General features: G+C 36.8%; 1 protein-coding gene across 2 annotated transcripts in view; it reads left to right on the top strand.

The window, feature by feature from the left end:
- ADAMTS20 (ADAM metallopeptidase with thrombospondin type 1 motif 20) overlaps positions 1-14,490 on the top strand; it is an 86,106-nt gene that overhangs the window by 13,569 nt on the left and 58,047 nt on the right. For both annotated transcript variants that reach the window (XM_038155170.1, XM_038155169.1), the window contains exons 4-5: positions 1,958-2,217; positions 13,797-13,880. In XM_038155170.1, the coding sequence (XP_038011098.1) occupies positions 1,958-2,217; positions 13,797-13,880 (344 nt within the window). The remainder of the gene's footprint in view (positions 1-1,957; positions 2,218-13,796; positions 13,881-14,490) is intronic.

Below are 14,490 nucleotides of genomic sequence, written 5' to 3'. Positions count from 1 at the left end.
GAGCTAGGGCATACTGTCATAGAGGGCAGTGAGGTTGCAGAAATGTTTATGAAGAAAAACTTTGTGTTTTTATGTTTCTGTCCTTCTAAAGAAGAGATGTGTCTCCTTTAATGCTAGTCTTTCTTGGTTATTCATTTCTTTTCTTCACAGAGGAACAACTTATATCACTACTTGGAATCATGAAAGTTTCTCTAGTAAGGGAACCTTGACAGAGGATATGGAGTAACATAGCATTCAATACCTATTTTTAGTTTGAAATTGGGCCATGATAATTCTAAAATTGTCTACCAAATCTTTTTTCCACTTTGTACTGTTTTCTTCTAAAACTAGTTTTCCAGTGAATAAATTTTTTGTAACCCTGATATATGCCTTACTCAGGTCAGTATAGGATATTTATTGCATCTCCTCAGTCCATAAGTTCTGTTTCCTTTAGATGTGGAAGCTCATCAGTGTTTGCCAGAATATATTTTGGATAAGTCTCATAGCTATTACTTATCCACTTGTTGATTTCTGGTGTTTGTAAACAAAATTAATTTGATTTGTCCTTGATTTGTTTGGTCCCTAAGTTTAGATAATCTTTAAATTCTCCATTTAAATAAAAGTACTATTTCCCATTTTGCCAGTACTCTGGAGTCTCAGACACTTTCTGTGACCTAGTAAAGACTTTGTGTATGAAATTACTTTAGCCAGTTCTCTTCAATGCATCCATTTCAGTCAGTCTAAACACATAAGAGTGTGTGTGGATACTCTTGAACTAGTTCCTTTTCAGAGCCAGTCCCTGCTTTCTCCCCTCGTTATTGTTAGTGCTGATGGTTTCACAATTAGTATAGCTTTATTTTGTGATTGATTTTTAAACAATTACTCAGTAAAGTGCTTGCTGTTGTCTCTACTGCTTTTCTTTCTGGCCATATCGTACCCTAACTTTAAGGAAGACAGACTATGGATCTCTCAAAAATAGTTTAAAATTTACACATGAGGGCTCTTCCCTTGAATAATGGAATGGGTAGATTTAAATCCTCTCGAGTTAAGCGTGACAGAAGTGTGATCTCTGAATTCTTGGGTCAGTTCTGTAGCCACTAAGTCATTAGAATAAAATGATTAGCAGATATATACTTTGTCCACTACTTTTTAAGAGGGAAATCTAGTTTCCAGAAAGACAGTGGAGGTTTCTTCTGAAGGGGCTGGAGTGTCCAGTTAGCTGCTGAAGTTCTAGAGTGTAGTGAGAATTCAGATATGCTTCTCCATTGAGTATTTTTTATGTGAGCTAAGGTGACTCTGGTAAAGGCATTGTTTTTTCTGTATCAGGCATCAGGAGCCTCTGGTGGCTGGACTATACAGTGTATAGTTTGGAGGTATCTGAGTAGATTGTGTATTTCCTTTAGAACCCGATTCTACATAATGAATATGTACAAAACTGTCAAAGAGGTCACTTTAGGCTTTTGGTGTGTACTTGCTTATGAAGTTAAACTCCATATTTATTTAAATATAATGTTATGTAAATTTGAAAGTCAGTATGGACTTGAATGCAGGAGTTGGAAGTAGTTTGTTTTTATTTGTTCTGCTGGTGCCAAAAGTTTGCGTGTAAAAATGTGTTTTCTTTAACTAACTTGTGTCCTTTTTTGTACTGAGTAAGCTGTAGTGCTTATCTCCTTCCAGCCTTCCTGTTTGGATTATACTGCATTCTAGGAACTGTGTAGTATTGCTGTCTCTTTACTAATTTGTAACAAATAATCCACTTATGATAGAACTATATAAAAATATACAAGACATCTCATTTGATGTTCCTATTACAGTCTTCTGTGTTTCTTTTTTTTTTTCTTTTTTTTTTTTTTAATTCTTCCACAGTTTCTCTTGGAAATAACATCGTAAATATAAGGTTTTGTATTTTGGACAGCCTTTTGCCTGTTTACTATTTAGCAAGTGCATTCAACAGTAAATCTTTTTTTTTGCTTTACAGAGAAAGAGTTGAAGAAGAGCACTTTATTACATCCAACCTTCAGCAGTTTAGATGAAAAGAGCAGCATTTTACAGAAGTCTCTCAGTTTAGAGTATGCTTTAAATAACCTCTCCATAGAGGATGGTGGCAATCCACATTCCAGGAAGAAACGTTTTCTTTCCTATCCAAGATATGTAGAAGTGATGGTCACAGCTGATACCAAAATGGTTCATCACCATGGGCAGAATTTACAGCACTATGTACTAACATTGATGTCAATAGTAAGTAAGTTCTTAAGTATTAGGAATTTTAATTGTTTCTCTTCTGTTGTTGTCTTTTCTGCAACTTTCCCGTCTTCTGGTTTGATCAAATTGTGTATAATAAAAAGAGTTTACATAAACATAAATAAAAAGGTGGGTCAAAATTTAAGATCATGGATGTTTTCAGTTTAATGCAGTGTAGCATGTATAGGTGAAATGATGGGACACTTTTCCTGATTTTCTGTTGCTTTAGAAGAATTCTTAAGCTTCAGGGAGTGAAAAATACAGATCAGTTACAGCAGACAGATGTTAAATGGCACTGTGAAAAAAAAGCTTGGTTATAGTAGTCCTATTTTTTCAATTTTTCACGAAACTTCAGATTACTGTGGGTCAGACTTTGAGTTGGTATCATTTATTTGTGATTTTTGTGCAGTAAATTCTTTCTTAAACCAAAAGTCACTACTTGTATTGATTCAGAATATGGTACAGTAAGCTCTAAAATCAAAAATTTTACTATGACATCAGTTGAACGTCTGTTAGGAAAAGGTGTGCTAACATATTCTGTATTTTAATTATTCCTAGATTTCTGTCCTTACATCTATTCAAGAAGCTTAATTTATATGAAACTGCATGTAGCTTGGGGGCTAGCAAATTAAAGCACCTATCACATAAGTATCTGTAGAGACATCTGCTTTTTAGATGGCTATTAACTTGACCAGTTACAGACATCTACTTTTGGATGAACAGAATAGCACTCTAGTTTTACTGTGATCAATTTGCCTCATAGAAGTGCCCCATGCCATTTAGGATGTTGTAGGACATCTGATGTGGCCTCAGCTGCTGCTTCACCAAGCTGGGCAAGTCTCCTGTAAAACATGTGTTGCATCTGCCAGTTGTGCATTCTGATAACCTATAGTGTGTGACGGGACACTGGGTAATAGGCACTCAGAGAGCTGAGCTGAATTCTGCTCACTGTAATATCCACATCTCCAGCTGATGACAGTAGAGGTGCTGCCATCTATTACACAGATCATGTAGGTATGTAAATTTAGAACATGGAGTTTCTTTTAATTAGTTTATAAGAAAAATAATGGTTTAAGGGAGATTAGCATATATTATTGTAAGTCTTCTGAATTTTTCTACTTTTAGTGGTGTGAAGGTGTGAAAGTTCATGTATTACCAAAAAAAATCCATACTGAAAGTTATTTTTTCTCTTACAGTACAGACTCAGTTTGGAATTCCTTTTGAAACAATTAATCCCTAAGATGCGATTTTATTATGGTTACTTCCTTTATTAAAGAGGTTTACTAAGAAACAAAGTGAAGTGGTAAAAATGTTACTTTAAAATAGAAGCTGTTTTTAGAGAACTTTACATAAGATGAAATGGAACATTTATTATATCTTTTTCATGAGGACTTGTTGTGATTATAGGCGATGTAATTCCTGGTGTTTTTTCTTAAGAAGAAAACATTATTCTTGCATCTGTAGATGTTGTACATTCAAGTTCTATTCCTTAGAGTGCTGTATTTGTCTTTTTACTTACACAATTGGACTTCTAGGTAAATAAGATAAGCATTGTTTAATTACTATTAAAGGGAACCTATATATGAACTGTTTTTAAGATCTAGTATTTAAGATATACTGTATGAGTGAAAGAATAGCAGTTCTTTTCTAAAAAACTTGTCATTTCTTTCTTGTGCTTTCCTATCTGTACTAGTGTTTTACACTTATTGATGACTTTGGGGTAATAGCCTTCAATAGGCCACTACCTCTTTAATGTGAGTTTAATATCTCTGAATACCACTGTAGGTGGTAAGATCTATTGCTTGCATCTGTTGGCAGCTCTATTCCACATATATATGTGTGTGTGTGTGTATATATGTATGCGTGTATATGTATATATATGCAGAAGAAAATCTTGAAACAAACTTTTCTTAAGATGTCATTTCTAGTAATGCTGAGCTTTTATAAATGCAGATGTAAAAAACAGAAATTGAGATCTTAATTTTTAAAGATTTTCTTTACGGTTCAGTTAATTCCATGCACTCTCCCTTCCCCCACCTCCATTTCCCCAAGAGAATACATTTTCCAACTTGTATCCCTTCTTCTTGAAGCATTTCAGCAATGGCTTGGAATCACAGACAATTGGAAGTCATCAAATCCAACCCTCTCCTGACATACATATTTGTTAAACAAGTAATATGAATGAATAGACAGTCTTCAGTCACTTCTTATCTATAAGAGTTATTTTTCTCTAAACTAGTAAAAAAAATTTGAAGGAGAGGAAAACAAATGACTACCATTCTTTGCTATGTCATCTGCATTAGAATTTATCAGTATGCTGGTGGGTCATTTCTTGACCCACAGCCTCTTAGTGTTTGAAATGGAACCATTCAATTTTAGTCTTTTTTGATGAAAGGAAATATTTCTTTCCTTTTCTGAAAAGGAAAGAAATGAAACTTTTAAATTTTATCCTTTCTGCTATTAATACAGATAGATTTGATTATTAAATTTTACTGATACTTGTGTCTGGTCAAGCAGCTTCTGTTATGGGAAATTGTCAGGTTGCTGGCATTTTAATTGAATCAAGCATTATACTTTACTCTTGTAATAATTCTGAAACTTTTAAGGTTATTTGCTTCTGGCTTGGATTTTAAAGAAACCTAAAAACTTTAAGCATATAAATCACATTAAATTTAATGAAACTTAGACGTCTAACTCCCAGAAGAACCTTTGAAATCCTGGCCCATTTTTCTTTTATTTTCTTTGAGGCTTTTTTTAGCATCAACAAAGCCACCAAAGTAAACTTGCTGCTGTTTTATGAGTGGAAAATAAGAACTGAAATATACTGCTAAGTATTTTTAGGGTTTTAAGTGTCTTGTCACTCATCCAATTCAACCTGAAAAGGCTTAGCTCTCAGCATGCAAGTAATCTCATTTCTTTAAAACTGCATAAATGTTGGCAATATGAGTATTCACATTACTTACATTATATCTTGGAAATACTTCTTCATTCTGATTGAAATATGTACTTGAAGATAAAAGGAGTACCTTTGCCATAGTTTTTTTATGAAAAACTTCATTGTATTTCTATACAAATAGTGGGATTATTTAATGTGAAACAATAAATAAAACAATAAGAATACTGTAATTGCTTAACTGCACAGTTTCTCCTTGTTCCTCCAAGCATTGTATCAGGAGAGCAGGCAGTAGGCACTGCCTTAATAGATTTAGTAACTGGAGGACTTCATCTTGGACTATGTTCTTAAAGTTCAGAGCCCCAAACATGAAGGCTTGATCTTAGCAACTGAAATAATTAATTAAAACACTGGAGTTTACTGTAAAATTCAAAACCACCTGAAATTTGGTTCCATGAAACATTTTGAGGTAGTATCATCATTTTCTGAATCGATAACCTGATTATTGACATCTTTTTAAGTACTGTACTGTTTATACAGTTTGTTTGGTAGTAAAAAAATTACTTGGTCTGTTCTTAGTCTGCTCGCAGTAAAACCTTTGTAATCTTGCCTTTTTGAAAAGAAATCCTGACATATAAAACCACCTGTGGTAGGGCTGTGGTGGCCAGCTCAGATTGTGAACTTGGCTGACTGCCTAGTCATGCGAGTGCTGAAGTCAGAGCATGGGAGCGGGGAGCCATGCATTCAAGGAGAGGATTGAGACAACATCAATTTAGATCATTTAACTTGTGAAACCATAAAGTGGTGTTGTGTCGTGGTGAAACAGTACTATTATAATATGGTGTTAAAGGCTGGTGCTTTTGAGTTTCATTAAGAGAAAAACTTTAGAAAAGTTTTAGGGCTACCATCTTTTACTGACGTATGTAATAGCAGGTAGTGATTAGTAGGTCTTAACAGTAAAATATTTTTCTAGTTAGAGTCTTGTTGATGCTTTTTTTTTTTTTTTTTTTTTTTTTTTTGCAGTCATAATCAGCAATGATCATGAAGTATTTCCTATATGGGAAGACTGTGTGCACCAATGTGTCCCATCATTAAAACCAGACAAATTATTTTATCTTAATATGTATGGGATGAATTTAAAGACTTTTTTAATACTTTGCAGTTCATACTATACAATAGTTACCAGTTCATCTTTCCAGAACACACTGGGAAAACATGGATGTATCCTGGCCTTTAAGAATATTTGGCATACTGATTTTGCCTATAATCATCATTTAAAAATAGGCAGTAGACCTAAATAGTTTGTAGGTTAATAATTTAATTTGTATCGCTGCCATCTGAAAGGCAATGAATATAGTTACATTCGAAATTTAGAGGTGAATATATTCTTCCTTGTATCTGTTCCTTGTAACCTCAGTAGCCTATTTTCCCCCTTTCTCATTCAGATCATTGTATTAGATTAAAGTTACAGGAATGTTTAGTGCTTTTTATCTTTTATCAAGTAAAATCTGGAAGGACAGCACAAGGCATATTTTTCTTGGCACAAGCCAAGAATATACCTTATTATGTTTCTTCTGTGTATATAAAAACCTATGATCTTGTGCATTTGGCACGGTTAAAATGAAAGTGGGTATTTGTTTAGGCACCAATAAATATACATAGCTGGAAACAATTATTTTCAAAGTATCAGTAATATAAATTCTCCGAGCTGGCCTTCTTACTTATCTCGACATATGGGTATCTGTAAGGGTATAAAAGCCAACTATTTTTTAAATTATGACTGTTCTTTAATTGCATCTCCAGGATTCCTGTATATTAAATGTCATAATGATACCTCACTACACCTTGAGGTTGACCAACTAATACAGAGGTGTTAGTGTGCCCAGGTAGCCAAGAAGGCCAATGACATCCTGTCTTGTATGAGAAATAGTGTGGCCAGCAGCACCAAGGCAGTGATTGTTCCCATGAACTCAGCACTGGTGAGGCTGCACCTTGAGCACTGTGTCCTGTTCTGGGCCCTTCACTCCAGGATATTGAGGTGCTGGAGCATGGCCAGAGAAAGGCAACCAGGCTGATGAAGGGTCTGGAGCACAAGTCATGTGAGGAGTGGCTGAGGGATCTGAAGGCATTTAACTTAGAAAAAATTAGGCTCAGGGAACCTTACCACTGTGTACAACTACCTGTCAGGAGATTGTAGTGAGCTGGGGAACAGTTTTGTCTCCCAAGTAACAAGTGTAGGACCAGAGAAAATGGTTTCAAGCTGGCCCAAGAAGGTTTAGAAAAAAATTTGTCATATTTCACAACCCTCTGGTTGTGAAACATTGTAACAGGCTGCCCTGGGGAAGCAGAGGAGTAACCATCGATGGAGGTAAGTAAAAGATGTGCAGATGTGGTGCTTAAGGGTAGGTTTTCATAGTGGACTTGGCAGTGTTTGGTTGAACTCGATGATTTTAAGGGTCTTTTCCTTCCTAAGTGATTTGATTTTGCAGCATGTGGGCAGGCACATACTTGCCTGTCTTTACACTTCACTGCTGTTAGTATTATTTACTAATATTTTTGTCTGGGTGGTGGTTGCTGTTGTTGATTCAATGAGTAGACTTGTCTCTGAATTTCTCTTCAGTAGTTCAAGAGGTGTTTCTAAGGTGAAGTCTTGGTACTGTCCAATTATGACAAAGGCCTTGCTTTAAACTGCCTGGGACCCATCTCATATAATAAGAGTAGGAACGAGGAGAATAAGGAGACAATGTTTTCAAGCAACACTCATGTGTTTCTCTGAGTAGCTTCTAAAAGCTAGAGAAGCCTATGGCTATGTCTTGTGAAATGATCTTTTAAGGTAGTTTCTTTTAGATTCTGAAAGGAAGGATGCATTGACATTGTGCTGTGCATGATGGCATTTGATGTGATCTAACTGTGGTACGTGTTTTCCTTGAGGAGTTGTAGATGGTGATGATCATGACTGTTACCATCTTCTGAGTTACTGCAGTATTAAAGGGCTATCTTTATAACCATCTGAGTTACAAGTTAGAGGTGAGACAGAACACAGGCATTCCTAATAGGGTATCCCCAGCTGGCAACTAAGCCCCACACAACCACTTGCTCACTCCCCCACCAACAGGATCAGGGAGGCAATCAGAAGGGTAAAAGCTAGAAACTTGTGGGTTGAGATAAAGACAGTTTAATAGGGAAAGCAAAGAATTTATTCAGTGCTTCCTATGGGGAGGCAGATGTTCAGCCATCTCCAGGAGAGCAGGGCCCCATCGCATGTAATGGCTACTGGGGAAGACAAATGCCATCACTCCAAATGTCCCCCTCTTCCTCCTCCTTTCCCCTAGTGCGTATATACTCAGCATGATGGCACAGGGTCTGGAATCTCCCTGTGGTCAGTTTGGGTCACCTGTCCTGGCTGTGTCTCCTCCCAGCCCCCCAGGCACCCCCAGTCTCCTCCCCAGTGTGGCAGTAAGGAAAGCAGGAAAGGCCTTGGCTCTGTGTAAGCCCTGCTCAGCAATAACAAAAACATCTCTGTATTATCAACCCTGTGGTCAGCACAAATCCAAAACATTGCCCCATACCTGCTACTATGAAGACAATTATTTCTATCCTAGCCAAAACCAACACAAAAGGCAACTCAGGCTTTAAAAGGGATGTACTCTTTCCTTTTGCCTCCACTAAATCACTCCACTAGGTGCCATGTGGAACCTATACTTGGTTAACTCAGGGGATAGTAGATTGAACAGGGCTTGGGTGAGGGGGCAGTAGATGACCTAAAACTTACAGGGGAAAAAATTGGGAAGTCTGACGCCTAGGTATACTTGTGCAAGTTTGCATGAGAAGTCTTTGCTGCCATTAGGATCTACTTGTGGAAGCCAGTTTTGTACAGAAATATCCATGCAACAGAATAGGAGTAGCACCAACAGAAATAACATGGCTCTTTCGCTGAAGCAGTAGCTGCTCATATAGCTCATGACTTCAGACAATTTTTGGGTCTTATGAAATATATGATAGAATCAGTATGACACTGGAAAAGGTGAAGGAGAAATCTCCCAGATCCTGGATATCTTACATGCTTTCAGCACTACAGTGATACATGGGAGATTCTGGAGCCTGCAAAAGGCATACAAGCTATGAAGTGATACTGTGTTTCTTTCAGGGGATATGAATGTTTGTATTTTCTTGGTACCATGGTTGTGTGTACCAGACAAGAGGAAAGAAAAAGAGATCTTGTGATCTTGTGATACATTGGTTGGGGGGAGGGGGTGGAAGGAAGGAAAAAAGAGCTGAGCAAGATCTATCCAATTGGATTTGGATATATAATTTACTTACCTTCCAGCCTATTGGTGTACTTGCTTGTTTGTGAGCACCTTTTCTAAATAGGGCATTTTGCCTCTATTTAGTCACACTTTCATGGACAACTGCAACAGGGTTGTCAAGAGAAACTAAACTTTGTGACCAAGTTGCTTCCAGTAAACTGGCAGCCACAGCTGTCTGACTTAATCTTTCAGACTTCTGTGAAAATAAAAGCTGTGATCCTTCCACTAAAGTGTAACTGGTTTCAGTTATTTTTTCCCATTCTTTGTTGCTGTATTCTGGTGTGGAGGCTGGTTTTAAGAGTTTGAAAAATCTCTTGAAACTAATTTCACTTTATCTTGGCTATTACCTCCTACTTCTCTGAAGCCCATATTTAGATCACTGTAAAGCAGGTGGATCTGGAAATTGTAAAGAAATGGTGTATTCTATTAAATTCCTATCCCACTTCATCATCCTTTTTCATGCATGCTTCCAATAAGAGATGACTGAGAGGGTTATCCTTAGACTACAGGAGCAGGGAGTACTTACCTCTCAATTTTTTTCACTAAAAATGAGCATCTTATATTCCAGATCTTTGATAGTTTCCTGCATCATTATATCATTTCAAGTCTCAGTGGATTATTTTAGTCTGCCTAGTTCCTTAGGTAAATCTTCAAGTTTGATTTATAGTTATCAGTTTTCAGGGCTTTTCTCTTCACATGTGTTCAACCGTGCTGAGAATGTATACTGAACTTTGCTGGTAAGAGCATCGTGTTATCAGCATACAGACTTGCTCTTTGATCTTTTGAAAGCAGTGGTAATAACTAAATGTTTGGAAGTCATGCTAATGAAGCAAAGGATCCATAGTTTGACTCAAACGTAGGATTAATGAGAGAAGTGTTATGTTACATTTAGCATGAACTTACTTTCTCTCATAATGGAAACAGGTATGTTTCAGATTTTGGCAGGAACTGCAGACCTCTGGCATCTACATGGCATTATTTCAGTCCTCAGCTATTCTCCAGAGAGATAACCAGTACATATTTCAGATGGTGCATAGATACAGTGTTGAAAGTCCTGCAACAGATTCTCTTCAGGCTTGCAGTGAGATATTTTTCTCTCATATACTTACTCAGTCTAATGCATCTCCTCTGAGGTATGAGTAACTAGTTTTGTGTTTTGAAGATACACTCTTGCTCAAATATTTTCAATGGACATTGGGTCAAGAGGCAGGAAGGAGGACTCTTGTCTCTGTGTTTTGTGTTGGTTTCTTTGCCTCTTCTATGTTTCCAGATTTTGTCAGCAAGATAACCTTGACAGAAAGCACTTGCACAGCAGTAAAAGATTTTTTCAAGGAACTCTTAATGTATATGAGGGAACATCTGTCAACTACAGTATAAGTACTACTACAACCATGAACAAGAGCTGCTAAGTTTTAGTTACTAGAGGGCTCCAGCCTTAACTCCTTGCCTGGATTGTTCTAATCACCCAAGAGCAGAAATTGTCTCTATTATAGCAGAGGAGGCATTTGGGGAAACTTAAGGCTAATTTTGCTCTGAAGGTTGAAAGTCACAGGTTAGGCATTCAGGCATTATTTGGTGTTAGCTGAACCTAGTTGACTCTCCCATTCAGTTCTCAATCCCTTTGCCTATTCTACATGATACATATAGCCTTAGAGTCTGTGGACAAGTCCACTTAGAGACACTGGACAAGTCTAGTGTTGTTTTTTGTTGATTGTGTCATTACCTCAGATGACCTGCATGCTCTTTACTTGACAGCCAGTGAAATGCATCTGGTTCCTGAGTTTCAGAGCTTTCTGTACCAAATTCAGACACTAACTAGACTGATTTACAAGTTAATTAAGATATGTTTCTGACTAATCTAGTGACATTCTGTGTTGGAGTAAATGCAGCAGGGGCAAGGAAAGAACTGTGCCTGGTCATCTGGTAAAGCCTTTGATACAGCCCACTGCAATCTGGCCAGTAAATTGGAAAGATATGGATTTGGTGCATGGACTGTTAGCTGGATTAGGAATTGACTGGATGGCCAGTCCAAAGAGGTATCGTCAAGGGCTCAGTGTCCCAACAGAAACTAGTTATGAGTGGTGTCCCTCAAGGGTCCATATTGGAACCAACACTTTTTAATATCTTCATCCATGACACTGACTGTGTAATTGTGTGCACCCTCAGCAAGTTTTCAGGTGACACCAAGTTCAGTGATTCAGTTGAGTTGCTTGAGGGAAGGGATGCCTTCCTGAGTGACCTTGAGAGGCTTGAGGAGTGGCCCTGTGTGAATCTCATGAAGGTCTACAAGGCCAGGTACAACAACCATGTCCAGAGAAAGAAGTCTTTGTTAATGCTATACACATGTAATCTTCTTGTATAGGTTTGTGCTGTAACATATTCTCAGTTGTAAGTGCCTCTTATATCAGCTTAAATGGTATTAGAATCAATCCTTGGAACAAGTGTCTTCCAATTCTTGGAATAAGCCAAAGATCCTCACAAAGATCTCATTTCTGATTCCTCTCTGATATGATTTTGAAATGCCATATGAACCCATATTCTCTTTCTTCTTTGCTGAAGAGAAATAAAACTTGAAAGAGCTGGGCTGAAATTAATCTGCCTTAGCCTCGTACATCTGAAAATTAAACATCTTGTCTCTTTACATAGTATAGGGATGAAGAAATGAAATAGCTGCTCCTCATGTCTTGTATGAAAATATATGTTTAAATACTAGATAGTCATGTCTACAGAACAGTTCATCCCTTCTCCTTCTCAATTGACCATTGATGAAATTTGGTCCCTCTTAGTGAGTTGAGATGGATGTGATAACTGTGTTATAGTAAAATAGCAGTTCCTACAGGATCATACTTCGACTGTGGAGAAGATAGATGTCCAGAAATATCCTTTCTAAGTTTATCAAAGTGGATCTCAAAGTATAAGAACACACTATGAGCTTGATTGTGGTAATTTCGATATTAGAAAAATTATAGTTTATTCCACTCAAGTTCTGCCTAAATTGTGCTTGAGCATTTAAGATACCTTTTGTAAAGGCTTCTGAGTTTGTCCGTGCCCAGTAGATTCAGCACTTTAGTGAGTATTTGAGAGATGTTCCTTATTCCCACCCAAGAGTAATTGGATACTTGCTGGTTAGTAACTAAGAAAGGAGTCTGTATGGAAAGAAGCAAACAGCTGTACTTCTCTGAAATGTGTTCTCCGCGTGGGTTCTGAAGCTCTCTGGCTCCTCCCCTACTCTTATTGAATCCTCTACTTCGGCTTGTTTGTCAACAAAGGAATGAAGGACAGTGCTGCATATTGTGTTCTCTCCAGTTTAGAGAAAGGTGGGCTGTGAGTTGGGAGGCAGTGCTCCGTCGGTTCTTAGTTTTAGCAGTATTACTTGACCTCAGGCAAATAGAATTTGCACACTGCAAGGCTGTGGTTTCACAAGCAATTTGAGCCAGTTCAAGTGGCTCAAAAGGCTTCTGACAGAAGTCTGTTCTTCTTCCCCTTTCCCTCTGTCAGAACTTGTGCTGGAGACTGCTCAAGAAATGAGAGCATATTGACCGGTATAACGTGATTAAAAAAAACCCAAAAATTTGCAGTTGGATCAGTTCCTTGATCACTTTTGTAGCCTTGTAGCCTTAGCACAAGCTTGAAGGGAGGAAAGGCAGTACTTCTGTGTTTGGTGGCAGCTCTTGTTGACATAAGGCTGTCATTCGACTACTGCTTTAAGCCAGGATTCACATGGATGAGATATCTGAAGCTGTTTCTTGGAGTGCATAAAATTTTTATCCTGTTTTTATGAAAAATAACTTTCAAAGTAGTTCACTTTGGTGTATGGAATTGACTCATGGCTTTTACTGTCTGTCTGCAAGAGTATGTATAAAAATGCCAGTTGGGTATATAAATACAAATTTTATGAATGCAGAAAGATACCTTTGTATATGTCATGTGTATTTTAAATACAGTTTTACAACTCAGTCTAGCTTCCATTAAGAGCGAGATAAAAACTTACTTGTTCAAATTTGCTTTTTAAGACTCTCTAATATTTCAGGTACTGATTCTGCAAATCATCCATATAAAGCAGCTTATACCTCACAGTCACAGTTACAGTACTTTTTTTCCTTTCTTTGTTATTTTATCAATAAACTGTATAGGTGTACTTCTTACATTAGCATTTCAACATGTTTGGAAATGACTATAGAATTGAAGCTATTTGGGTATTAAAAACTGAGAAACTCTTTTTTTTTTATCACCATGTCCTTGTGCAGAAGGTACAATTGGATGCATGAGATACCTGTTGTGTAGTGGCTTGGTTTCCTTTGGTAATTTGTTTGTTTCATTAAACGATAGTTTACCAGGTGAGTTTAATACTCTAATCTTCTTTTTTTTCTCTTTAGGTTGCAGCAATCTATAAAGATTCAACTATTGGAAATCTTATAAACATAGTTATTGTCAAATTAATTGTAATTCACAATGAACAGGTAAGAAAGAGAAATATTTAAAAGATTTCATTCTTATATAAGAAACAAAATGCATGAATTTACATTGTAATTACAAAGCTGGGTTTTTTTAGTTTAAATATAAAACATTTTTTTAAACAGTATAATTTCGTTTTCAAATAAGAAACAATATGTCAAATGCAAGGTAAGGTAACTTCAAGGCCTGTATTTAATGCCTTTATTTTCCTGTCTGTATTAGTAAGTCCATTTGACCTATACTGATATAAATCAGATAGTATATAAAAGCTTATGGCAGACCTCCCTGAAGTGTGGTTATGCTCATGGAACAAGGCAGGAAAATGGCAGTTTTTATAGAGGGTTTTGATGGAAGGCTTTCAGCCCTAACAGCTATAATATTTTAAGATTGTAAGAAGTACTTGCCTTTCAAAAACATGGATTTCATATTTATTCATCATAAATGTCTTGTCACTATATTTTTCTAATATTTAACACGTGGTAAATGCTCACATACATTTTTTAGAATAATGGATTCTTATGACTGATGACTTGTTGCTGAATTCAGATCTATCTGACCTTTCAAACAAATGTGCTGAGGGAATTCTTATGTGGAGTCCTGCTGACTTTCTTTCCA

Source organism: Motacilla alba, chromosome 1A, assembly GCF_015832195.1.
Source record: "Motacilla alba alba isolate MOTALB_02 chromosome 1A, Motacilla_alba_V1.0_pri, whole genome shotgun sequence".
NCBI lineage: Eukaryota > Metazoa > Chordata > Aves > Passeriformes > Motacillidae > Motacilla > Motacilla alba.
The sequence above is the reverse complement of the archived record's forward strand: the minus strand, read 5'-3'. Positions and strand labels throughout refer to the sequence as shown.